This window comes from Oryx dammah, unplaced genomic scaffold (assembly GCF_014754425.2).
Source record: "Oryx dammah isolate SB20612 unplaced genomic scaffold, SCBI_Odam_1.1 HiC_scaffold_8, whole genome shotgun sequence".
Lineage (NCBI taxonomy): Eukaryota > Metazoa > Chordata > Mammalia > Artiodactyla > Bovidae > Oryx > Oryx dammah.
Window position 1 is genome coordinate 20,410,684 of NW_024070192.1, and position 26,969 is coordinate 20,437,652.

At 53.4% G+C, this 26,969-nt stretch overlaps 1 protein-coding gene across 2 annotated transcripts; it reads left to right on the forward strand.

The window, feature by feature from the left end:
- Positions 1–1,162: 1,162 nt before the first annotated feature.
- On the forward strand, positions 1,163–26,969 carry LOC120867078 (junction plakoglobin). 2 transcript variants are annotated; one of them, XM_040245278.1, is made up of 15 exons: positions 1,163–1,307; positions 13,154–13,369; positions 15,762–16,021; positions 16,256–16,494; positions 17,259–17,460; positions 18,281–18,425; positions 18,552–18,655; positions 20,436–20,774; positions 21,969–22,124; positions 22,333–22,452; positions 24,213–24,363; positions 24,470–24,591; positions 25,370–25,409; positions 25,693–25,858; positions 26,201–26,969. In XM_040245278.1, exons 2-14 carry the CDS (start codon positions 13,162–13,164, stop codon positions 25,842–25,844), a joined length of 2,238 nt encoding a protein of 745 aa, XP_040101212.1. In that variant the 5' UTR covers positions 1,163–1,307; positions 13,154–13,161; the 3' UTR covers positions 25,845–25,858; positions 26,201–26,969. The 2 variants fall into 2 exon arrangements, with proteins under 2 accessions (XP_040101212.1, XP_040101213.1); XM_040245279.1 differs by having other exon boundaries at positions 1,175–1,307; positions 13,157–13,369.

Sequence of the window (26,969 nt, forward strand, 5' to 3'; positions counted from 1 at the left end):
AACTAACCCAGACTTTTCCACCACTGAGGGGCCTGCTGCTTCATTTCTTTAAGCCAGTACGGATCTCTTTTAGATCTGCTGCCTGACTTCTTCCAAACCGACCACTTCCTTCTCTTCATCACAAATCATTGCTGTTCTGTCTCTCCCAAAAATATTTGCTTCTGCTTTTTCCTCAGCCCCTCCCCTCTGCTTGACATTTTATGGCTATGCTATTATCCCACCAAGAGAACGTGTGTTTTGGTGGACCTTGAAATTAGAAGAGAAATGGGTTCTTGTTTAGAATGTGCCATTTTCTAGTTTTGTCATCTCTCTGAAGCAGTTTCCTCATCTTTGAAATTGTCATTTTGTTGCCCTAACAAATTTTCAGAATTGTCATGAAAATTAAATATATATGTAATTAATTTAATCCTAAGATTTAGCAGTTGTCCAAGTGATTTCACAAACTTTCTTTCACTCCCATGAGAGAGAGGTGATGTACCCATTTTACAGATGTGGAGAAACAGGGTGAAAGACAAGTAACTTGCTTAAGATCATCTAGCTACTAAGTAGCAGAAGTCAAATCCAGGCTCTCTAATTCTGAATCTCATAAGCACACGTCTTTGGAGAAAAAGATCCCAACCCAGAAAAAAGCCTATGAAATGCTATATTAATATGTTATTACCACTTTGTGGCAAGGGTGAATAAGCTCAAAGAAGCATCATGCCTGACGCTGAGTTGGCTGGCCAGTGAAGGCGTCTGTCCTTTCCCATGGCGCACCCTGACTCACCTGTTGGACAGGTAGGGGGAAGGGGAGAGTAATCAGCCTTACCTGCTCGGAGGTAGGGTGGGGCAAGACACACCCCATCCCTCCCATTGGTTCTTTCCTTAGTCTTACTGACAGTTCCTTGCCCAATCAGGAGGAAGTAACCTTCAATCTGCCAATAGGTGCGGAGTTAGGATGGAACCTCAAGTTGGAGACCGTCCCTAGGGCCGAGTGGCAGTCCCTGAGGCCAATGGTCAGCGGATAAACAGAGGCGGCGGTGAAAGGGGACTAGACGCGAGACTCCTCCCCCTCGATGGGACAGTCTGGCGAGGCAGCCAGTGAGCCCACATCGGCGGGTGGGCGTCTCCCTTAGGGGCGGAGCTACGAGGGGCGAGAGGCGTGGCTTGGCTGTCAGGTCCCTTCGCCTTTTGTTCGGTTACTGAGTTGCTGCCTTGGCCAGAGTCTGGAACAGCCGCCGCCCGAGCGCGCCGATCTCAGTTCGCAGCCCGCGCCGGCTCCCATCCCGGCCCGACCCCTACCCAGCCCGGCCAGGCTCCAAACGCAGGTGCGGACGATCGGGGGGCAGGTATAGCTGGGGCGAGGGAAGGGTAGAGAGAGGCCGAGAGGCCGATCCCTGTCGTCTCCGGGCAGGTAAGAGCCGGAGCCAGGGAGCGCCACCCTGCACTGGCGGCAGGGGGCGCGCTGGGGTCCTGGGCGCTGCTACCAAGCGGGCGCGAGGTACGGGCGGAGCGCTACTGGGGGCTCTGAGAGAGGGCGGGGAGGGGTCAGGGCAGGTGCCTCTGGATCGCGCCTCCCCTGGGGCCCGCGGAGCTCTCTCGACGCCGCGTCCCTGACTCTGGCCCTGCCTCTTGCGGGGGAGACTTTCACCTGCTCGGCCTGCTTCCCAGCGCTCACTCTGTAGTCAGGAATTTACTGTTTGGGAAACTTGCTGCCTCTGGTCTCTTTGGGGCCACCCTCACCCCACCTCACGCGTCATCCTCGCTTTCCCTCCCTCTCTACTCCCCCAGGCCTGGGTGGGGCCCTATTGTCTGCGCCCGGTTTGCCCAACTCTGGGGGCTGAGCGCACATTTTCCCAGCGACGCGGGCCCCACCTGCCAAGCAGGTGAGCACAGGGAGTCCAGAGGCCCTGCCTTCCAGCTCTGCGAACCCAGTCGGGACTGTACCTGCGGCGCCTCCCTCTGCTCCGCTTCCTGGGTGCCGGGCTCCTAGCTCTGCCATCGGAGGCGGGATGGGATGGCAGTGGGATTGGAGCTGGGCCCGGCTTCCCCGTGCAGCCGGTGTCTGGCACCCGCGTCAAGAACTGGGGTCTGGGCGGAGGGGTTGTGCACGCCTGGAGAATTCACCCGCCCAGTTACCGCAGCTGAGGCTTCCAGAGTGTTATGGGAACAGGACTACCCTTGCTCTCTGTCCTCTTCTTGGAGGAAAAAATCACCCCAAACAAACTTTTCAGGAAGTATTCACCGCAGCTTTCCCTGGAGCTTTGCCTGACTCCTGGCCCGGGGCTTCCCCTCAGGCTTAAGGGGGTCCTTCCCGGAGCAAAGTCCCCTCCCCCATTCGGCCAGGCTGAACCTGGGCTAGTGCCTGCTCTGTGACCCCGTCCACCCTGCCCCCACCTCCATCCTGTTTGCTGGGCCCCTGGGGCCTGAGATGGGGCCCGGAGTAAGGAGGGGCGGTGGGTGGGCCAAAGGGGAAACAGCTTCTTCCTTCTCTTCCTGCCTCCGGGGACCACCACACCCCCTCGCAGGAGGCCTGCCCTACAGGCTCGCTCCCGATCTCTGCCCCCCTCCCCAGGAATGGGGGTGGGGCAGGGCCGGGCCAGCAGACTGAGGGTGGGGGGAGCGATTGCTCTGGTCTTTTTTTTTTTCTGTCCCATCCCCCACGTCTTTTAGCTGGCTGGTGACTGAGCCCGAAAAGCGGAGCGATAGGGCTGGATTTCCATTACATTTCTAGGTTTTCGAAGGTACATTCCTTCTGGAGGTTTTTGCACCCACCCCCTTTCCTGAGAGAGTTCGAAGGGGAAAGGAGGAAGGCTTCAGCAGGAAGGGTTTCAGGCAGAGCTGCTTTCGCCGCCGCTGTCTTCCCCCTCCTCCAGTTTCCTGAGAGCCCTTTCCCTGGCCTCCTTGGGGGAACAGAGTGGGGAATGTAAGAGCCAGGTTCTCCTTCAGTCCTGGGATAAAGGGAAGATTCGGGGGATCAGGGTTGCTTGCTCTGATTTGCTTGGAAAGACCCTTCCTACCCTACAACTCTTCTGTGAGGGTAAATGGGAGAGTGGGGTGAAGGTCAGAACCCTCCCCGCCCCCCAGGAGTGCCCTGGGTCAGGGAGGTCCCATGCCTCTTTTGCTCCAGTGGGTGTCACAAGGGCAAGGAGTTTGGGCAAAATAACCTGATTTCCCTCTTCTCTGTGCCAAAGTGGAGGAGGGGAAGGCATTGTAATTACACTGGTTAGATGATTAGTTTAGCTAATCTGGTTTGTGGCTGCGATGAAAAGATAATATTGAGGTGCGGAAGTATTGCTAAGAGGAGCAAACCAGCTACTTACTGAGCTGGAGGGAGAGGGGGGAAAAGGTAGGATCCAAGTGGTCACTTCTTGCTAGATCAGACCTCAGCTAGAGTGACAGGAACCCTCTCCCTCCTTTCTCCCAGTCCCACCCCGAACCCCAGTTACACCCTATTTCCTCTGGAACCTCTGGGCTGCCAAGGATGAGGCTTTGAGAATGCATTGTGTGGGAATAAAAGGGTACCGATCAGGCAGGTACAGGTGAGGGGGTTCTCTCCCTGGCCTGGGAGTGCTTGGGAAAAAGAGCCACCTTAGAATGAGACGGGGGCAGCTGACTCCTGTACAGAAGTGCTGTTATTTGGACAGATGTTACAGTGGGGCAGTTCTGAGCATAGGGATTTAGACTTGGTTTGAGCTAGGTTTGGTTCCCAGCTCTGTCACTCATTTCCCATTGGAGTAGTCACTTCACCTGTCTGAACCTCAGTGATCTCCTGAGCAAAATTGGTAACTTAAAAGACAAGGGACTACTTAAAGTTCCAAGCACTTTCATTAATTATTCTCATTTAATCCTTACGGTCATCCCTCTAGGCAAGCATCGTTCACCATTCTACAGGTGAGGAAATGGAAACGCAACTCAAGGGAGTTAAGTAACTGTCCAATATTGCACAGCGAGACCTGAGCAGGGCCACAGCGGGCATTTGGGTCCTTTGGCTCCAAGCCCAGAGCTCGTCCTGCTATATCACTCCACTGAAGCTCTGGGAAGAATTTTTCTGCCACTGCTTTTTTTAAGAGCTTCTGCTTGGGAGTCTGGGGAGATGAGAGTTCAAAAGGGCCCAGGATGGTGTGTGTGGGTGGTGAAGGTGGGGGCAGGTTTGTCAGGGGTGACTCATGTCCCAGCCTCCAGCCTTCTGAAACCTCCCTGCTCCATGGCTTGGTTTTCTGGAGGGGGCTGTTTCCCAAAGGCCAGGGGCTGTGGCGGATGTGTGGAGGAGGTTGTGTCAGGGAGAGGAGGGCAGGGGTCAAAGCTGCTGCTGCCTCCTGGCTTGAGCTGGGCAGAACCACGGACTTTTCTGGGCTTGTCCGTGTATAGGAAGTGGGAGTTGTCTGCTTTGCTGGGGGCTGGGGCTGTGCCAAGCAAGTCGGGGGTGGGTATGAGGTGGGGTAGGGGGAGCTGTTCCCTGGGGAGTAGAGAGAAATGAGAGTCAGATTTAGGACTGGGCCGGTGTCCTACTGGACTCTACCAGTCAGTGCTGCCAGGCTGCTCTTGGGCAGGAAGTTGGCTGTCCTCAGCTTTGGAGCTGGGATCCCTGGGGGCTGGGAGTAGATTTTCTGCTGCTGAGAAGGCCTTTCTGGTCATGGGGGTGGGGTCAGTAGAGCCTTGGTCCTGGAGGGAGGGGCTGGTGTCCCTGTCCTCAGACCCGCCTGGCTCTGGCACGTCTGCCAACTGGCCACCTGACACCCAGATGGACCTGGGAAATGGGCCTCTATCTGTTTCAGTACAGCCTGGGTACTGAGCCTGTCAGCTTTGGGCTTCCAGATCACTTGAGGTCAGGAGGGGACCCTAGGCATGGGGAATTACTGATCCTGCAGAAGAGAAGACTGAGGGGACTTGATGTGACAGATGAGGAAATAGAATGAACTCAGTCCTGGCTGATTGCTACAAAGAGGGTGACAGGCTTGCAGTTTTCCACCCTTACCTCCCCCGCACCTCCCACCCAGAATACAGAAGCGATCAGGACTCTTTTTTTTTTAATCTTTTAAAAAAATTATTTATTTTTAATTGAAGGATAATTGCTTTACAGTATTGCATTTGTTTTTACCAAACACCAACATGAATCAGCCATAGGTTTACTCATGTCCCCTCCTACTTGAACATCCCTCCCACCTCCCTCCCCAAGTCTATTTCTTTTTCTTCCTTTTTATTTTTTTCACCTTTTTGGCACGTGGGGGTCTTAATTCCCTGACCAGGGATTGAACCCGCACCCCCTGCATTGGAAGGCAGAGTCTTAACCACTGCACCACCGTGGAAGTCCCCAGGATGCTTATGGAAGGAATGGAGGCTAGACAGGAAGAAGGACTTCCCACCTGTTAGAGATGAGGTCTTGAGTTGATAAGCAAGAGGGAGATGCCAATGGAGGCTCAGAATTGACTCTTCTCTGAAGCAAATGAAGCAGGGCCCCATCCATGTGAGTTGGGGAGGGCCAGCCTACCCCAAGAGAGCAGGCAGGAATCACTACTGTTTGGGGGCAAGTCCGAGGTCTGGTGGGTCCCTGCTGGGAAACTTTTAGTCTTGTGTCTTTTGGGAGGAGAGACTTGGCTCCGAGAGGGGCAGGGAGCCCTGAGCCACTTACCCACTGACCCCTGCGAAGAGAAAGAGCAGTGTGACTGGGGCAAGTCATCAGGGTTTGTGTCTCTGCAAGGGACACCATGAGGCCTGCCTCCTGGGTTGAATCTGGTGGAGGTCTTGGGAGGCATGGACTGCCCTGATTTCCAGCAGCTTCTTTGGCCAGGCCAAAGAGAAAACTCTCTGACCACTCCCCCTTTGCTCAGCCTCTTGGCACCTCAGCTGTTGGGGGCCCTCAGGGCAGGAAGCTCAGCTTTCTGTGACCTACGGAGTGTAGGTTAATAGGTCAGCTATCTTTCCTCACTGTGGGGACAGCAGATTCTTGTCTCTGCCAAGTGGCAGGCATGGAGGACAATTGAGACAGGGCAGAGCAGTCAATACACTGCTTATTTGGGGGTGAGCGGAGGTTGTACTCACTATGACTCCCCCTCCCGCTTGATTGAAAAAGTAATATCTGCTCACTTTGCAAAATAGTTGGAAAGTTTAGGAAAGTTTATGAGAGAAGAAAAAAAGTCATCCATAATCCTATACTTTGAGGCATCTACTGCTAACATTTCTTCCCTTCTCTTTTCTTAGCATGCTCCTGTTTCTCAGCCTTGCTCTTGGATGATCTCATGCTGTGTATACAATAACAAATTTTAACCAAACCTTTATCCAAATCCTGGTTTTCTCCAGCAAATGCTGAACGGGGAAGTAACAGTTGGATCTTTCTTGCTTTTCCAGGAGGTCAGGCAGCAATCCCTGCAGAATAAAACTCTGGGGAATCACAGCCTGAGGAGTGGACACAAGCTGGGATTGGGCTCTCCAGGCCCCCCTGGGTGGTTGGGTGGGGACAGCAGGCACTTGTGTATTGAGATATGTCGCTGACACTAGTGAGTCTTTAGCGGTTGTTTCCTGAGGCTGGTAAAGCGTTTTTCCATTCCCAGGAGTCTTGGTTTGGGGTCTCTGCTGGTTTGGGATTTTTGCCCACCCAGGGTCCCCAGCAGGGAATGGGTCTCCAGCTGGAGTCCTCTCCAGGGGAGCCCGGAGGTTCCCAGGGTCCAGCCACCTGGCCGGGCATTTCCCTCTCCTTCAAGTCCCCTTCATTTTCCCACCCTGGTTTGTTTGCTTTGGGCAGGAGCCCAGAAGGAAGAAAATAAACAGCAGCTGGGTCGGCCTGACCTGAACCTCCTCCACCCCCAGCCAGGCCTGGGCCGCTGCTCAGGCTGTCCTCCAGACCGGAAGTGAGGGCTTTCCTCCGGAAGCTCAGGATGGGCTTCTGTGTCTTCTCCTGTCCCAAGAGCCCTGGCCGTGGCTGGTGCCCACTTCAGTCTCTGCCCATTTGGAATGACCAGTCTGATGGGGGAGACCACAGTTTTGGCCAAGGAACATCTCGTCCACGGGTGGGGGTGTTTCTCCTGGAGCCACTAGTCTGAGAGGAGTGGCCTCTCTGGGAAGCCCCAGCCTGACTAGGGGAAGACAGGGCTCTCAAGGGAAGTAGTCACGTCTCTGTACTTCTAGAGTCTGTTTCCAACTGTGCTCGGGCTCACCGGCCAAGTCTCTGCTGGAGCCAGAGACAGTGAGGAAGGGTGGGGGCTGGTGACCCTGCAGAGCCCAGCCTCTCCCCTGGGGCTGCTATGTGGGGAATGTCCAAGCGTGACCGGCCTGCCCGCCCCCGACTGCAGACCGCAGCACATGTGACCGGGGAGAGGGGCAGCACTGTTTCTGCCCCTTCCCCTCCCAGGACCTGGATATAACTCATCCTTCCCAACCACACCCTGCGCCCCCAAACCCCAGGGCCTCTGGCCTAGGACCAGGAGGCAACTCCCCTGCTAGCCCTTATCTGAGAGGTCAGGGAAGAGAAGCTTGGGTCTTAACCTTGGGTGTGCGTGCATGCTAAGTCGCTTTAGTTGTGTCTGACTAACTGCGACCCTATGGACTGTAGCCTACCAGGCTCCTCTGTCCACGGGATTCTCCAGGCAAGAATACTGGATTGGTTGCCGTGCCCTCCGGCAGGGGATCTTCCTGATCCAGGGATCGAACCTGTGTCTTCTGCGTTGGCAGACAGGTTCTTTACCACTAGCACTCCCCTGGGAAGCCCCTGGGGTACTGGGTCCTAAAAAGCAGGCTGGCTGCCAGCTACCTTACCGGGCCCATCTTTGCTGGCCTTCTCTGCAACTTCTTTGCTTTCCTAATGGAAGGACACTTGCTTGGGTTCTTCCTGTCAACAGAGGCCTTCTGCAGTCATGGTTGTGTACCATCCACAAAACTTAACAGTGGTCTGAAGAAAGCAGTGTCTCGATTGTCTCCACTTTATTTTTGGCTGTGTTGCTCAGCATGTAGGATCTTAGTTCCCTGTCCAGGGATTGAACCCATCCCCCTGCAGTGGAAGTGCGGACTCCTAACCTCTGGACTGCCAGGGAAGTCCCGGTCTCTACTTTACAGAGGAGGAATATGAGGCTTCAGGAAATCACATGACTTGCCCAAGGGCACAGGGCCAGTGTGAGGTGGGGCTGGATGCAGCTTTCCCCCAACTGCACCCTGTCCTCCGTCCCTTTCCTCTGTCACTGCCTGAGCCCGTGATCTGCATCTGCAGAGTCTGACCTCTGGCCCAAGGACCTTCTGGAAGCCCTGCCTGCTCTGCTGCAGTGCTTCTGAGCCAGGGCCCAGCACACCTCTCGGGCAACCAATTCCTGTTCTGATTTCCAGATGTCTGATTGAAACTTGGTGTCATGCCGCCCAGCCCAGCTGGCGAGGGAAGGAGCCTGTAGCTCTGGTGGGAGTTTTTTAATTTATTTTTAATTTTTAAATATTTTTGGCCGTCCTGCACTGCACATGGGATCTAGTTCCCTAACCAGGGATAGAACCTGTGTCCCCTGCAGTGGAAGCGCAGAGTGCTAACTCCTGGGGAAGTCCTGGGAGTTATTTTTTTATTTCAGAGCTGGGCTGCACTCTGCCAGGACAGTCATGGATTTAGAGTGCCCAGTGACAGCCCACTGGGTTGGCCATGCAGAGGAGGAAGCAGGAGTGGAGGGCAGAGTGTGCCCCAAAGCATCCTCATTGCTTGCTTGCAGATTCCTGGCCAGTGTGGACCAGTGGGGGAAGGGTCCCTTGCCCCCCCTCTCCAGAGCCCCTGTTCTCTCTTCCTGCCCCTTGCGAGGTCCCCATCCCATCCTGTGATCTCTGAGCTGGCTTTTTCCTCCTGTGTCGCCAACAATAGAACCACTGCTAAACAAAGTGCCCCCATTCAGTTCGGAGCCCCGCCCTGTGTCTGGCTCTGCCCATCTCCGGCCAGGGTGCCTGGGCAGGGCCCACGTCTGTCTCGCCTCCTTCCACCCTGGCTCTGACCAGGGGCATTGTTGTGGGTCTCCAGCTCCAGGGCAGAGAGGGATGAGACCAAACTGGGTGCAGCCTCCTCCACCCTGGAAACTGCAAAACCAGCATTTTGGTTTCTTGTGAGAGAATTCCCCTGGTTCTCCTAGGGAGTAGGTGAGAAGAGGTGGGGTTGCTTGACAGGCCTGCCTGAGGTCTTAGTTAGATCTTTCCTGTGCCGAGAGGAGCTCCCTCCAGCATCCTTTCTTCATGAAGAGTTCTGGTGTGTCTTCTCTGAACTGCTTTCTACCTCTGACCTTGCCCACCTTCAGCCTTTTCTTGACTGTCATGGGAACTCTGACTTTTTATCCCTAGAATCTTAGATATCAAGGTTTCTCTGAGATCACCTGGGCCACCCTTTCTGTGGATTAAGCACAGAGAGGGAAATGTGTTGCCCAAGGACACACAGCAAGTTGCCAGCAGAGCAATCAGACCTGTGACTCCTGGTTTTGGAGCAGCCAGTGCTTGGCTCCACCTATGCTCCCTTCAGCTCCCTGCCTCTGGTCTCTCTGCAGGTGTCTGGCATTCTTTCCCTGATTCCAGGGTTTCCCCTCTTCCCCCAGATGCCCTGTTAGGAGCCAGGGGAAGAGGTTGGTTGGCAATGAGGCAGACCTGGGCTTGAGCAGAGCACCACTATTTTTCAGTGTGGTACCTGTTTCCTCATCTGGAAACTGGAATAATCAAATGCTGACCAGGGTTGCTTCTAGGAAGCATGAGATTCATTTGCTAATTAAGACACACACCCCCGCCTCTATCCTTCCACTATGGTGGATCCTTTGACCTCATTCTGGGCAGTTGTCCAGCCCTCAGCTTCTCTTAACTCCAGGCTTGGGCTGGTAGGGGTGCTGAGGGGCCTGCTAGGAAACACCTCTCTTACGGCTAGCCTTGACCGCAAGGGTCCCTTTGGATCTAGGGCCAGCGAGTGGATTGTTCCTTAGCTTCTGGCCAAGGCCCGCATCTCTCACTTGGCTGAGAAGCACCAGGGGTAGGTGATGGTCTCTATTTGGAGCAGCATTTTCTGGCTCAGATGGGCTGTTTTTACTGATAGGGCTGGAGATACCCAGTTTTGTTTTTTTAATAACTCACTATAGAATAAACAAGAAAAATTATACAATCATCTCAAGAGATGTAGAAAGATCATTTGGTAACATTCAGCATCCATGGCGGGCAGGCCTGGAACTCAGCCCCAGCAGGGCCTTCCTTCTGCCTCTGAGTGCTAGTTTGAAATTTTTTTTTATTTTTGGTTGTTTTTCCCATTGGAGGATAATTGCTTTACAATATTGTGTTGCTTTCTACCCTACATCAACATGAATCAGCCACAGGGAGATGTCCAGTTTGTCCTCAGCAAATCTGGCTGAGGCTCGGCGGCCAGATGGCAGCTCAGCTGTCTGCCTGGCAAAGTGGCCTTCACAGGGTTAATGCAGCTGTCTTTACTGACGCAGTTTCATCTTCCTTCTCCCGGCTCGGATGTCCAAGGCTTCCTGCCTGAATTTTCTCCCTGGGGGCTGCTCGGAGACAGGCTTTCTGTGTTCTCCTGTGTTCTTGTCTTTCCAGGGAAGGCAGGAGTGCTGGGTGGGCAGCGTGTGCTTAGGGCAGGGGCGAGGGGGAGGGCTCCCCCTGAAATAGCTGCATGGCCTGGAGAGCAACTGGGCACATCTGGCAGCACCGAGCCTGCTTCTGTTTATCAGCCCGAAACTCTGAGTCACTTGGGGTGATGGGAAGAGAGGAAAGAGGCTCCCGGGAGTGGGCCTGGCTCCTGCCTCTGCCTGTTCCAGGTGTGCTTACAGGCGGGGGAGCGGAGGGGTCACCATAAAAGGCAGGGAGACCTGAAGGATCACTGGCGTCCTCCTGGGAGGTGGCGCTGGGCCTGTCCGGGAAGACGTATCTGTGGTGACCTTTGTTCCCGGCGAAGGGCCAGGCTTACCAGCCACTGCAGCCTCGTCCCCAACTAGTCTCCAACGCAATGGGACAACGGGTTTGAGGTGCTGGGTGCTGCCTCCCCTCTGGGTGGGCCAGCCTGAGGTCTACTTGCCATCTGAGGCCACACTGGGTGTGCACAGACCACGGACAGGTGTCACTCACGCCCAAGCCTGGTCCCGGCTGTCATTTCTCTGCTGTGCCCCTTCACCTGGTGGAGCCTCAGTTTCCCCATCTGTAAATTGGGAAGCAGAGCATGTGCTTTGAAACCCACTTGTGAAGATGTTGGCTGTCTTGAAAGGCACCAAGTAGGCCCTCACCGGGGCGCAGCTTCTCTCATCCCTCTTCCTGGCTGCTGGACTCTGGAGGTCAGCACCCGAGACAGGGGAGCTGGACAGACCAAGTAGGAGTCACCTCGCTGGTACAGAGTCAGGCCCAGCTATTCGTAACCCTCAAGTGTCCCCAAGTCTCTGAATAGTAGCAGTGACTCCCCTGAGGCCTGCTCCACCTTGAGGAGAGAACACACCCTGCAGGAATACTGATACCCAGCCACGGCCACTGACACTGAGCACCTACTGTGTGGCCAGGTGCCCAGCTGGGTTGGTGGTGGGAGGTGGTGCTGCCCCATTTTACAGATGAGGATGGGGGTTCAGCTGAGCGGTGAATGGCCCAGGAGTATGTGACTGAGGTCTGAACTGGTTGGTGGGACTCAGAATTCTGGGGAAGGCTTCTGAGCTGAGGTGCCAGAGAGATGGGGTTCTTAAGGCCTGAGCCTCTGGGGTCACTCATGATCCTGCCCCATATGCAGAAGATTCTGGAGTCTGTGAGGCTCCCAGAGAAACCTGTCTGACTGCTTCCCTGCCCCACCCGCTTCCCCAGTTTCCCACCCAGTACCTGGGGTGTAGTTGCCTCACCTTGCAGCCCTTCCCAGGAGCCCCAGTGGATGGGGGTGGGCCTTCGGGACCCTAGAAGTTGCTGGAGGCTCTGAGTGATGTCTCTTGCCCTGGGGGTTTGGGGCTGTTTGCCAAAATCTTGGCTTTCTCTGCGCACTGAAAGTGAAAGTGAAGTCTCTCAGTTGTGTCCGACTCTTTGCGACCCCGTGGACTGTAGCCCATCAGGCTCTTCCGTCCATGGGATTCTCCAGGCAAGAACACTGGAGTGGGTTGCCATTTCCTTCTCCAGGAGATCTTCCTGACCCAGGGATCGGACCCAGGTCTCCCGCATTGCAGGCAGACGCTTTAACCTCTGAGCCACCCGGGAAGCCTGATTTAAAAATACAGGGATCGAGCTTAGAGGAAATAGAAAGGTAGCTTTAATCCTCAGCCAGCAGAGGGGGAGAACACAGTAGGTTTGTGCCTCAAGAAATGTTTCCCCCTCTTCCATAAGGAATCTGAAAGGTTATATAAAATGAAGGCTCGCAGTCAGGGGTAGGTGATGAGAAACAAATGTATGAGCATTTTGCAGCCTCTTCTTGCATTGTTTCAAAAGCAGTCATAGGCTGGCATCAGGTAGCCCGGTAATTGGGTCTGGCAGTCCCAGTCCCGAAGCCCAGCACTTGAGCCCATTGTCTTTTGTGTATTGTAGTGTGGCCTTCTTTCTGTAATGCAAAAAGAGAGAAAACTACCAGGGGTGGTCTGCAAAGAGAGTGCTGTGAAGGTGAGCACCAGATACAGGATGTAATTAGCATGAAATCAAAGGATGATAGTCACAAAATAGAGCTTAAGCGGAGTTAGGGGGCAAAAAAGCAAACTTAGTTAGACTACAGGTTTGTTGTTCAGTCGCTAAGTTGTGTCTGACTCTTTGTGACCCCGTGGACGGCAGCACCCCAGGCTTCCCTGTCCTTCCCTGATAAGGAACAGTTAAAGTGAAAACTAGGGGTAATCTGGCCTGCTCACTCTTCTCTTTATGATGTTCTTTGTTCTCAGGAAAGAAGAGAAAAACTCATTCTCCTTTGTTCCTTTTCACTGCAATAAACCCAGGGCTGGGTTGGAGCACCTGGCCCTTTAAGGCACCTGTCCCCTGGGGTTCATCCCACCCTGGGCTGGAGGTCAGAGATGCAAGCCGAGGACTCACACCGGCTGTCCCACCCTGGGCAGTCCTCCCTGGGTTTGGTCCCTTCTGCCTCCCACCCTCCTCCACAGCCCACTGGGGCCCTTGGGGCCATGGTTGGGGGAAGGGGTGATGGGTAGGGCCTGGGGAGACGCTGGAGATGGGGGCCATGCCAGGTGATGGGATGTCCCGCCTGGTCAGCTAATTTCCTGCCCCTCTTCTGTGTCCCCAGCAGCCACCATGGAGGTGATGAACCTGATTGAACAGCCCATCAAGGTGACCGAGTGGCAGCAGACATATACCTACGACTCTGGCATCCACTCGGGGGCCAACACCTGTGTGCCTTCGGTCAGCAGCAAGGGCCTCATGGAGGAGGACGAGGCCTGCGGGCGCCAGTACACGCTCAAGAAGACCACCACCTACACCCAGTCGGTGCCCCCGGGCCAAGGTCAGGACCCCTGGGGACTCTTCTGTGGGGCTATCCCAGCAGAAAAGCAGCTGGCTCCTGGAGGGAGGTGAGGGTCAAAGGAGGCAGACCTCAGGAGGCTCCCCGTCTTCGGAGGGAGGCCCAGCTCCGGTGCTTAGACTCATCAGTCTGAGGGAGGAGGCACAGCATCTTCACAGCGCCCCTCCACCTGGGGGGGAGGCAGATTCCTGTCCCGTGAACCTCTAATAAGGAGAGGCATAGACCCTGCACGCCAGTCTGATGGAAGAGGCACGGTCCTTGCCCTCACCCTCAGGGAACCCAGAGGCTCGGGGAAGACACAGTCCTTTTGCTCAAGTACGCAGCGGGGGCAGAGCCCAGTTCTGGGGCTTGGTCAGGGTGGGGATGCCTGCCAGCCCAGGGTGCCCTGCCTCTCTGGGGGAAAGGAGGGTCCATTCCCATCTGTAGCCCACAGATGGCTCTAGGGCCCTGAATGGGGCAGTACGGTGAGCCCTGGGAGCTGGGGAGGGTGGAGGATAGGTGGTGGCAGCCCGGGGCACTGCAGCGCTCAGCCTCTGCACCCTGCGGAACTCCTCCTGCCAGCACGCAGAGGCCTCTCGGCTTGGCGGGGCCAGGCATTGCGTTGGTTGCTAAAGTGCAGTATCCAGGCGGGAAAGGCATGTGGATGTCCCCTCCTTCTCAACTAATGGGAGTGGGGAACCTCTGTCTCCCTCTCCTCTGGGCTTTGGGACACTCACCAGGGCAGGGCTGCCTGGAAAACTGGGGTACCTGTCTCTGGGACTTCCAGACTTACCAGGGGGTGGAACCTGGACTGAACTGAGAGCCCTTCTCCTGTTTTGTGAATCCCACAGTCCCAACTTGCCCTGTCATCCATTGTATTCTATTGGGTGACCCTCTGGGCCTCTATTTGCTACTGCTGCTGAGTCACTTCAGTCACGCCCGACTCTTTGTGACCCCCATGGACCATAGCCCTCCAGGGTCCTCTGGTCATGGAATTCTTCAGGCAAGAATACTGGAGTGGGTTGTCGTGCCCTTCTGCAGGGGATCTTCCTGTATCTCCTGTGTTACAGGCAGATTCTTTACCACTGAGCCACCAGGGAAGCCCCTGGGCCTCTATTTAGCTGACCATATAATGGGAGAATTGCCTCCTTTGGGGAGGTTGAGGGTGTAATTAGAATCACGAGATTTCAGGGTTGGAAAGAGACAGAGGTTGTATCATCCTACCCCTACCCGATTGTTAAGGGAGGGGCATAGAGTCAGGGTTGGGTTCTGGAGTCAGGCTGTCTGTCTGGGTTCGGGTCCCACCTCAGGTTCTTATAACCTCTCTGTGTCTCAGTTTTCCCATCTGTAAAGTGGAGATAATAATAGTCCTTGCCTTGTAAGGTTGTAAGATTAAATGAGAAAAATATAAGGACAGCGCTTAATTCACTGCTGGGCACATAGTAAGTATAGGCATAGGGCTTCCCTGGTCGTCCAGCGGTTAAGGCTCTGTACTGCCAATGCAGGCTACGTGGGTTCGATCCCTGATTGGGGAACTGAGATCCCACATGCTGTGCAGCATGGCCAAAAGACCTTTAAAATAGTATAGGCACACATTTTTTTTTTTTTTTTTACAAATTGAAGATTTGTGATAATTGCATGGATCAAGTCTATATGCGCCATTTTCCCAGCAGCATTTGCTTACTTCATGTCTCTGTATCACGTTTTAGTAATTCTTGCAATATTTCAAACATTTTCATGATGATTCTCTTTGTGATGGTAATCTGTGATCAGTGATCTTTGATAATGCTGCTATGACTTGTTGAAGACTCAGATGATGGTCATCATTTTTTGGCAATAAAATATTTTAAAATTAAGATATGTACATTTGTTGGACACAATGCTGTCGCACACAAGATACTACAAATAGTGTAAACTTAAGTTTTATATGCAGTAGGCAACCAAAAAATTCATGACTCACTTTATTGCAATATTCACTTCTTTATTGTAGTGGTAGGGAACTACGTATCTTTTATATATTATACATTATATAACCATAATATCTTTTAGGTATGCCTGAACTCAAAAAATGTTAACTATTCCTTTTAATAATAATAAACTCTGACCTTATTTTTAGTGATATGTGCCAGGCACATACATCCTTTCTTTTAAGAACAATTCACACCTATTATGTCATTTAATTCTCATAAGAATTCCCTGTGATGAACAGAACAGGAGGTGCCCCATTTTATCGCTGATGACCTGAGCTGATGATGACCTCCTCAAGGTCACTGGTTAAAGGCAGAACTGCGAGAGGTGGACTGGAAGTCAGCCCAGAGAGCCCAGATGGGATGCCTGCTCCCCAGTGTCCCCCTGCCAGCTTCCTGCAACTCCGTCCCTCTCTGCTGGCCCCCAGGTGACCTGGAGTACCAGATGTCCACGACCGCCAGAGCCAAGCGGGTGCGGGAGGCCATGTGTCCCGGTGTGACAGGAGAGGACAGCTCGCTGCTGCTGGCCACGCAGGTGGAGGGGCAGACCACCAACCTGCAGCGGCTGGCCGAGCCATCCCAACTCCTCAAGTCGGCTATCGTGCATCTCATCAACTACCAGGACGACGCTGAGCTGGCCACCCGGGCCCTGCCTGAGCTCACCAAGCTGCTCAATGATGAGGACCCGGTCTGTGAGGGCCTGGCCAGGGTGGAGGCAGGACAGGGAGGGGAGAGTCAGGGGTCTGCAGGAGAGGGCCCTGCCCGGGTGGAGAGAGATCATTGACCCAAAGCCTCATCAGTGGGAAGTCTGACCCGGGTCTGTCTGGGCTTTGTGGAGGTGTCTCCTGGCCCTTCCTCTCACAGTGGCAGCCATCTCGGCCCGTCTGCTCACTCCCTCCCCTCCTCCTCCTTACCCCTCAAGGTGGTGGTGACCAAGGCGGCCATGATCGTGAACCAGCTGTCGAAGAAGGAGGCGTCTCGGCGGGCGCTGATGGGCTCGCCCCAGCTGGTGGCGGCCGTCGTGCGCACCATGCAGAACACCAGTGACCTGGACACGGCCCGCTGCACCACCAGCATCCTGCACAACCTCTCCCACCACCGCGAGGGGCTGCTTGCCATCTTCAAGTCGGGCGGCATCCCTGCCCTGGTCCGCATGCTCAGGTACCCACCCCTACTCCCTGCAGGAGCCGGGGGCGTCCCCTCCCTTGGACTTCCCCGGTCTTCCATAGATTTATTGGGTACCTACTGTGCCAGGGGCAGAACCGGGCTCAGTCCTGATGCTCAGCTGCCCACAGCCTAGCAGGGGAGACAGGCAGGTAACTCTCAGGTCATTTATCAGGATACAGTGTAGATGAGGGCAAAGGTGTACGCAAGATTGGTCAGTGGAGCTCCAAGCAGCTGTGCACTCTGATGGCAGGGGGTTGACAGAGGAGAGGACTTCGACTGGTGTAGATGATGGGAAGAGTATTCCAGGCAGAGGGAACAGCCTGTGCAGAATCCCCTGCCACCTTTATCTTTCCCTGCCTTGCAATGTTGAGCGGCCTTTTTCCTGATCCCCATACCTAGCTGTGAGTTCCTTAAGGGCGGAGATACTGATCTTACTCCTCTCTGAGTTCCTTGCAGGCCTTTCTAGCATGATGCCTTCCACATGGCAGTTACTCAGGTGTCCAGGGGACCAACTCAGTAGGGACAGGTATGCTTAGCACCGAGCTGGGAGTCCAGAGCAAGAGGAGTCATGGTCTCAGTGGAGAGAGGAGAGGTGCTGCGTGTTCTGTTCATAGAAATGAGACTGGACTCAAGGGACAATGAAATTTTAGTAAAGAGCTATTTCCATAGAGGTATCAGTGTTGGGGAAGGCTTCCTGCAGGAGGTGACCCACATTTACCTGGAACCTGACTCACATGAACCCTCTACCCCCATCCCAGCTCCCCTGTGGAGTCGGTCTTGTTCTATGCCATCACCACGCTGCACAACCTGCTGCTCTACCAGGAGGGTGCCAAGATGGCAGTGCGCCTGGCAGACGGGCTGCAGAAGATGGTGCCCCTGCTCAACAAGAACAACCCCAAGTTCCTGGCCATCACCACCGACTGCCTGCAGCTCCTGGCCTATGGCAACCAGGAGAGCAAGGTGGGCTGAGCCCTATCGTCCTCACGCAACCATGTGCTTCCCCCAGTGCTTGCCGCCCCCAACCAAGACCTGCATCCCCCACGCCATCCCCCTCCATCCAACTGCAGCTTCGGGTCACTGCTTCCTGACTCTTTTTAGGTTAAATGTATATATGTAAATTCTGATGTCATGTTTCATCATACTACTGAATATTTGAGGACAAGGGAAAGAAAAAATGATCCTCACACAACCATGTGCTTCCTCCAGTGCTTTCCTGTGGGCATTTTTTATACAGTTGTAGTCATAACAATTTACAACTTGGCATGTTTTCTACTAATGTATGATATTAAAATTATTATTATTGTTTTTTGCTACTCTGTCCTCAAAACCACCCTTTATAAGAGCAAATAACATTTCATTAAATGGAGACTCCAGACTTTATCCTGAGGAAGGGCATTTAGGTGCTCCCGATCTTCAATTTTTATGAACAATGCTTTAATGAACATATTCAAGACACAGCTTTTCCCAAAAAGTAGGAATTTTTTTCATCAGGAAGGTTAAGGATTTTTAATATTTCTAAGCTTTTACAAAAAGTTCCAGGTACTTTCCAAAAGGATTCCCTTCTTTACAATGCCATCAGCAGCAATGTATGTTAGTAGTCTCACCTCATCCTTGCCAGCATTGTGTATTATCATTTTTTTCAATATTTGGCTTACCAAAAGCTATTCAGGTTTTGGATGAAGCTCAGTAATAACGGCTCTGTCACCTACCCTCTCTTCTTTCCTTGTTCCTTGCCAGAGACCCTATGTGTTTCACACTCATATCCCCCCTCCCCCCACAGCTCATCATCCTGGCCAATGGAGGACCCCAGGCCCTCGTCCAGATCATGCGCAACTACAGTTATGAGAAGCTGCTCTGGACCACCAGCCGCGTGCTCAAAGTGCTGTCCGTGTGTCCCAGCAACAAGCCTGCCATTGTGGAGGCTGGTGAGTACTGCAGCCCATGAGGATGGCCCACGTTGCCAGGTGGCTGGGAGCGGGGCCCCTGACCGGCCACCAGGCTCAGTCCGCTGTGCTCCCCTGGGGCTGACATGTGCTCATCTCCTACCCCAGGTGGGATGCAGGCCCTGGGCAAGCACCTGACGAGCAACAGCCCCCGCCTCGTGCAGAACTGCCTGTGGACCCTGCGCAACCTCTCGGATGTGGCCACCAAGCAGGTGAGGGAGGTGATCAGGCCTGTGTCCTCCTCAGCTGTCTTACTGCATCCAGCCTCCTGTCTGGGAGTCTGACCTTAGGAGCCTGAGGCCTCTAAATCTTGCTCCACTGTGGCTGAGGCTGGAAGTGCCCTTCATCCCTTTAGCTAAAGGCTCTAATCCCTCTGAGGGGTTTCGGAAGAGAACTAGAGGAAAGGGGCTGATGGTTCCAAGCTGGGGTTCAGTTAGTACCAGAGGAGCTATTATGCGCTAAATGTTGGGCAGGGAGCAGTAGTGTGCAGGTGATGGCTTGGGGGCCCTGGTGGTTAAAAGCAACTTAAGGAAAAATGCAGTTTCAGGACAAGTCTTCTGGTTCCTCCTTTAGACCTGTCTGTCACTGCTAAGAATTACATCAATAGGCTGCTTATTGAGTACCCCCCACATTCTAGGCTCAGTTAAGCACCTGGGACACTGGCTTCTTTACCCCTTTCAGTACCTGGAGGTAGAGTGCGGGCTCGTTGTTAGCTGAAGAAACAAAGGCTCAAGTGGTACATATATACAGTGGAATATTACTCAGTCATTAAAAAGAATGAAATAATGCCATTTGCAGCAACATGGATTGACCTAGAGGTTATTATACTAAGTGAAGTAAGTTGGACAGAGAAGGACAAATATCATATGACATTACTTACATGCAGACTCAAAAAAATGACACAAACGAACTAATTTGTAAAACAGAAACAGACTCACAAACTTAGAGAATGAATTTATAGTTACTAGGGTGAAGATTGAGGAGCAGGGATAGATTGGGAGTTTGGGATTGACATGTGCACACTGATATATTTAAAATAGATAACCAACAAGGACCTACTGTATAGCACAGGGAACTCTGCTCAGTACTCTGTAATGACTTAAATGGGAAAAGAATTTGAAAAATAATAGATACATGTATATATAACTGAATCACTTTGCTGTACAACTGAAACTAACACAACATTGTTGATCAACTATACTCCAGTATAAAATAAAAATATTAAAAAATTTTCAACTATATCCAATATAAGATAAAAATTAAAAAAAGAACATTTTCAACTGTACTCCAAGAAAAAATAAAAATTTTTAAAAAAAGAAATTTTTCATAGAAAGAAAAGAAAGAAACAGGCTCAGGGAGTTAAGAAATGGCCTTGGTCATGGCTAATAGACAACAGAGTTGGGATTTGAACTCAGGACTGTCTGTCCCCAGCGCCTGGGGTTTTATATTCTGCCACAAGGCCCACGTGGCTCTCCCTGGGAGAAATGAGGTTTCTCGCTTAGGGATGTTTCCTGAAGGCAGATTTGGCTTGGGGACCACTGAGTGTGCAGCAGCAAAGGCTCAGAAAGGGAAGAAGCATATAAAAGTGGTTCAAGTGGGCCACTGAAGCGTGGCTCAACAACTTTATTCTGGCCCAGGGGTCTCGCTCGGCCTGAGTCGAGTCCTGTTGGGTCTGAGGACCCAGAGGAGGAGTCGGAGGGGCTGGAGAAGAGAGCATGGGGCTTAGAGATAGGCTTGGGTTCAGATCTGGCCCATGAGCTGTGAGTCTGTGAGCCAGGCCCTCAACCTCTCTCAGTCCCAGATCCTCCATGGGTAGAACTGCTGTCTAACGGGGTGTCGGCAGGATTGTGGGACTGAAGATTCTCACGGCCCAGGGAGTCTGTACTGAGTGGGCTGGAGACCCCCACTGAGGCCATCTCGCTCCCCTGGACATACTTGGAAGCCCCGTGCTTGGGGTTTTCCCTCACTCTCCACTGCTTTCCCCAACCCCAGGAGGGCCTGGAGAGCGTGCTGAAGATTCTGGTGAACCAGCTGAGCGTGGACGACGTCAACGTCCTCACTTGTGCCACGGGCACTCTGTCCAACCTGACGTGCAACAACAGCAAGAACAAGACGCTGGTGACGCAGAACAGTGGTGTGGAGGCGCTCATCCACGCCATCCTGCGTGCGGGCGACAAGGACGACATCGCGGAGCCCGCCGTCTGCGCCCTGCGCCACCTCACCAGCCGCCACCCCGAGGCCGAGATGGCCCAGAACTCCGTGCGTCTCAACTATGGCATCCCGGCCATCGTCAAGCTGCTCAACCAGCCCAACCAGTGGCCACTGGTTAAGGTACCGCCCGCTGCCCAGTGGGGCCAGGCGAGGGGAAGAGCCCCGAAGACAGGATTAGAGCCTCCACAGTCCACGGTGGCTCTGCTCCCGAGACCCAGAATCCTAGCTTGTAGCTCAGCCATCAGCTAGAATAGAGCTTCAGAGTTGAAGGCGCACAGGACCTCCCTGGGCAGTCTCAATTCCACTGCAGGCTCAGATTCGGTAGGCCTGGGGTGGGCCTGAGACTCTGCATTTCTAACGAGCCCCCAGGTGATTTTGGTGGTCCACGGGGTACAGTCGTTATGCTGGAGGGTCTGGATGCTCAAAGTTGTCCTCATATGAACGGATGGGTGAGGTCACCCTCATCCATGCATTCTAGCCCCGGAGATGTGGAGAAGCCCTGAAGGGCTGGCAGTGATCAGAAAGTGAGACCACTTCAGCCCATACTCAGGAACTTGTTCCTTTGGCCATGCGTGGTTGGAAGGGTGTCAGGTATCATGTTTCCTGCTCAAACTCAAGAAGGATGCTAAAGAGACAAAAGGTGGAGAGGGTTCTGGGGACACTTGGGGTCTGCCACCGGGAGCCAGGGAACCTGGAGGCTGCCTGGGAAGAGGACAGATGTGTCAGTTCCGTGTCACAGACAGGGGAGGGGAGGGTGAGCCAGGGCAGAGCTATAGGTGTGTGACACTTGGTGCCAGAGAGTGAGGGAGCGACTATAGACGGGGTCTTGGCAGAGCACACCGGAGCCAGCTGGCAGGGTAGGAGCCTGGGGCAGAGACCTTGTTCCAGATCCCACTGCTTCAGCTGGATTACATTGTGAGTGTCACCAATGCAGGAGGCTTTCGGGTCAACCCTAGCGAGGACTCCCTGATAATCAGAGTTTTGGAACCATCAGAAAAGCAAGACTATATTGTCCGTGAGGGAGCGTTAAGAGAGAGGGAACAGGGGTGAGGGTCAAGGCATGGGGACTGGTGGAATATTCTGGAATGGAGTATCATTTTAGCAAGGGTTATTAGAGTCTGACATGAGGACCAACAGATCGTATGGAATAAGGGGCATGGGCTGGGAGAAGCGTCATTCTCTGGAGGAATTTCAGCACATCCACGGCTGGCCTCGGGGAGAAGAGATGAGGGGGAAGGAGGCGATGATGCTGGAGAAGTGGGATCCTCCAGATGTCCACGAAATGCCCTTGACGGGTGCCCTTTTTCTTGCCAGGCAACCATTGGCCTGATCAGGAATTTGGCCCTGTGCCCAGCCAACCATGCCCCACTGCAGGAGGCAGCGGTCATCCCCCGCCTTGTCCAACTGCTGGTCAAGGCCCACCAGGATGCCCAGCGCCATGTGGCTGCTGGTACACAGCAGCCCTACACGGTAAGTGAGCTGCTGGGGCCTGTGACCGCCCGCCCTGAGAGTCTGGCTGCCTTCTGTGTGGATGTGTGCGCACATGAGTGCGTGACTAGGGGGGCAAGTTGTGACTGAGGCCAACTCCAAGGACCAGTGAGGTCTGCCAGGGTCCTGGCAGGGGGTGACCACTCCCTAGGCTCACTGTTGCTATACCCCAGTGGCTCCTGTCGTGCAGGATGGCGTGAGGATGGAGGAGATTGTGGAAGGCTGCACTGGAGCCCTGCACATCCTCGCCCGGGATCCCATGAACCGCATGGAGATCTTCCGACTGAACACCATCCCCCTGTTTGTGCAGGTGAGTCTAGGGCAGGTGGGCAGGAGAGGTTTCCCCCAACGCCTGCTTTTCCCCACTGTTGAAATGGGAATGTTTGAGGCAGTCTGGGCCAAGAATCAAGAGGTCTTTGGAAGCATTTGGAGAAAAGTGGCCACACCAGACATGATCACTTAGCAAACTCCAGCATGGGAAAGGCTTTCCAAGCTCAGAGGTAAAGGAAGAGTCCACAAAGGAAAACAGCAAGTATTCTTAATGTCAGAAACAACATTAAGGTTTTAATGTCAGAAATAGCCTAAAATAATTGAAAAGTAAACAGCAAACTGAAAAAATATTTGCAAGCCTCGCAACAGATAAGAGTTTAATATCTTTCATATAAAAGGCTCATTAATACTAAACCTCAGTAGTTATCTACAGAGAGGCACATGTAATTCCCAGGTGGTTCATAAACAAACAGTGCTCTATCAACCCCAGGCGTTTAAAAGAAATGAAGCTTATCCCACAGGAAGAGCCCGTTTTCCACTATCAAATTGGCAAAGAAAAAAAAATGGGAGTGCTTTGTGCTGGTGAAGATGCGATAAAATGGGCAGTCTTATACCCTGCTGGTGGGAAGCTAAGGTGATAAAACCTCTCCAGGAAGCAACTTTGTGACAGCCTTGAAAATATTGGTATTTTTTGATCAGGTCTGGGACTCTCTATGAAATAATGTAATTTAAAATGTGGCATAAATGTATATGTGCAGCTGACAATTGCACTAACAATAATTGAAAATTAACTGACTGTCCAGTGATAAGAGAATGGTTAAAAAAAAGAATGGTCCATTATATCACGTGGACATAGACAATGGTGTTGAAGAATTTTCAGTTTTTGAATTTTTTCCCTTTACTTATTAATGTTCAGTGTAAAGGAACTTGTGCTGGTAGCTACTTCCACTTGTGATGGATGAGGTTTTTTAATTTCCATTGTTGTTTTGCTTTGTAGCATTCTCCTTCTCTCTTGAGTACCAGTATGAACTCATAATTTTTTTTGTTTTTTAGCCATGTTCCTTCTCAGGCTGGCAGTTAGTTCCCTGAACAGGGATCAAACCCAGGCCCCCTGCAGTGGTATAGCAGAGTCTTAGCCACTGGGCCACTGGGGAAGTCCCTGAACTCATAGATTTTTTTTAAGGAAAACTTACTGAATAATATGGGAAAATGCTTTATGCTACACAGTCTGATTAAAAAACAGGACTTCTCTGGTGGTCCATTGGTCAAAACTTCGCCTTCCAGCGCAGGGGGTACAGGTTTGATCCCTGGTTGAGGAGCTAAGATTCCACACGCCCGGAGGTCAAACAAAACAAAACACAACAGAACATAAACCAGAAACAATATTGTAACAAATTAAAGAAAAAATGGTCCACATCAAAAAAAGTCTTAAAAAAAAGAATCAAATATGTGTTTATGACTATGATGAAAAACCAATGGAAAGAAGCTGTGTCTGGGTAGGGGGTTGTGGCGGTTTTTAATTAAAAGAATTAAAAAAAAATCTTTTGGCCTTACCTCAAGGCTTATAGAATCTTAGTTCCCCAAGGAGGGATTGCACCCACGCCCCGGTACTGAAAACAGAGTCTTAACCACTGGATCACCAGGGAATTCCCTGCGTTTCCTTTCTTTAGATTTTACTTAGACTTTTCACACTTTTTACTATGGGCTTGAGTTATATCCGAAAATGGGAGGCGGAGATTGGCAGGGTGGTGAAGTGTGTTGCTGGCTCGTCTAACGCCCACCCTGCGCCCCTCTCCCCAGCTCCTCTACTCCTCGGTGGAGAACATCCAGCGCGTGGCCGCCGGGGTGCTGTGCGAGCTGGCCCAGGACAAGGAGGCGGCGGACGCCATTGATGCGGAGGGCGCATCGGCCCCACTCATGGAGCTACTGCACTCGCGCAATGAGGGCACCGGTGAGGGGCTGGGCTAGGCGCAAGGGGGCGAGGAGGGTGAGGAGGGAGGCTGGGAGAGGTGGAGGCAAGCACCTGAGCCGCCTGGCCTGTCCTTTTCCCTGCTCAGCCACCTACGCCGCTGCCGTCTTGTTCCGCATCTCCGAGGACAAGAACCCAGATTACCGCAAACGGGTGTCTGTGGAGCTCACTAACTCCCTCTTCAAGCACGACCCTGCCGCCTGGGAGGCTGTGAGTATCCTGGGCTGGGTCGCAGTGTCTGGCTGTGCAAGTTGCGTACTGTACAAGGACAGCACTTTGTCAGGGGTGTGTGTGGGGTGTTACCATCTTGTCAGCCTCATAGATTTTAATTTTTTTTTTTTAATATGCCGAATGGGGGACCTTAGTTCCCTGATCAGGGTTTGAACCTGGGCCCCCTGCAGTGGAAATGCAGAGTCCTAACCACTGGATTGCCAGGGAATTCCCAATAGATTTTAATTTTATAATTGAATCATTTATGACAGTTCCCAGCAGATGAAAGTAATAGGTTGGACCATCTACTGTTTTTGACCTACAAAATGGCAATTTTATGTTCCAACTGATATAAAACATTGGGGCAGGAGTGCCTTTCCCTAACTTGCACAAAGGTGCTGCTACAGGCTGACGGCTGCCCTGATCCTGTGTGGGGCCCGCTCCTGACACCCGTTCTCTAGTCCTCTCCCCAACACTCCCCTCCCCAGGGCTGCTCTAATGCTGTAGGTGCCTCCAAGGGGTCTTTGCTTTTCCTTTGGCCCCCCTTTAACTGTTGTTTTTTGGTTGCGCAGCATGTGGGGTCTTAGTTCCCTGACCAGGGATCAAACCTGTGCCCCTTGCATTGTAAGTGTCTTAGCCACTGGACCACCAGGGGAGACCTCCTTGGCTCCTCTAGAGAAACATCTCTTGCTGCTCTTCTCTCCCCACCTCCCCTGCCCCAGTCCAGAGCCTGTGTTTCCTCCGTTCCCCTAATGTTTCTCTCTGTCTCCATCCTCAGGCCCAGAGCATGATCCCCATGAATGAACCCTATGCTGATGGTAAGTGGGTACAGAGTTGCTCAGGACCCTGGAGTGCTGGGGCACAGGGGCTTCCTGTGTGGGTGTGTGTGAGCGAGGGAGCAGCTTTTTGTTCACTGGGCCAAAGGACCAGTGACAGTCACCATAGCGTTCACACCAACTCCTGGCCAGGTCCCTGACTTGAAGGCCAGGTCCCTCAGTGGGGGTGGGGGGGTCCGGCCCACTGGGGCAAGAAGGGGCGGAAGGTGTGGCTGAGGGCTGTCCAGACCCTCGCAGAATAGCCTGAGACCCTTCTCCTTGCCAGACATGGACGCCACCTACCGCCCCATGTACTCGAGCGACGTGCCCATGGACGCGCTGGAGATGCGCATGGACGTGGATGGGGACTATCCCATTGACACCTACAGCGACGGCCTCAGGCCCCCCTACCCAGCTGCAGACCACATGCTGGCCTAGCTGCCTGGACCCTAGTATGGCGCCCCCTCCCCCTGCTTTGCAGCTCTCTCTCCCCCTGTGGGCTGCTGAGACTTGGGCTTCCCTTCCCTTAGGACCTCCTTCTCATGGGAGGCCTCTCAGGCTTTCCCTGAAACCCTGGCTCCTTTAGGGGGTAGCAAGCGTGGGGCCTCTGGGTGCTGAGCTGCCCCAGGGAAGGCATGCCTTGCCTGCCTTGTTCTATTATCTTTGCTCTGGGCAGCGAGTTCCTGCCCCTTCTGTGGATGGCGGGCGGGTGACACAGGAGTGGCATGAGCTCCCAGGGGCCGTGGACCTGGCCTAACCCCTGTGTCTATGTCTGCCCCCCCCCGCCCCCCCAGGTGCAGTTCCCCATCTGAGAGGTTCTCCGTGCAGGTGATGGGGCCAGATAGCCAAGTGCCTGAACCTGGGCAGCAGGGCTGCAACTTCCTGCCGAGCCCCGTGCCTCCAGAGGTCCTCTGTGGGGTCTTTCTTGGGATAGTGATCTGCTCCTGCTTTTCTGTTCTGGGCCGTGGGTCCAGGGCCTGATACCCCATTCCCACCCCTGAGGCCCTGGCACTAAAACTTAAGACTCGAGGCACCCACCTTGTCCCCCCCAACCGAAGCTCCCCCCTCCTCCCAGGGTGCCCGTCTCCGGGGGCTTGGGCCCCACAGCTCTGGCTTCTGATTTGGTCACTGAACTCCAACTGTGCTGAGCCCCTGGGGTCTCCAGGCCCCAGGTTCAAGGCCAAAAGGCCCAGAATCCAAAGCTTGTCTTGGAAAGTTCAGGGATCCTCTGGAAAGATGGGGTGGAGACACGGAGAGATTGTCCCCACTCCAGGACACTCAGTTGGCTTTGGCCCCTCCTAGGGGAGCTTGGGGACAGCGCCCTGGAACCCTCCTCCCGCCCACACAACTACCCTAGCTGACCCCCGAGAAGTGCTCTTGGCTGACCCCTCTGGTGTGCGGTGAGGGGCTTTCTCTTCCTCTTCCTATTTCAAACTCCCCACCACCACCTCCTGCACATGGGTGTTGGGGGCTGGGGGAGGTCCCAGCAGAGTTTTATTATGATCGCTTTATGTTTTTGGTTATTGGTTTTTTTTTGTATAGACCAAAGCAAAGAAAATAAAA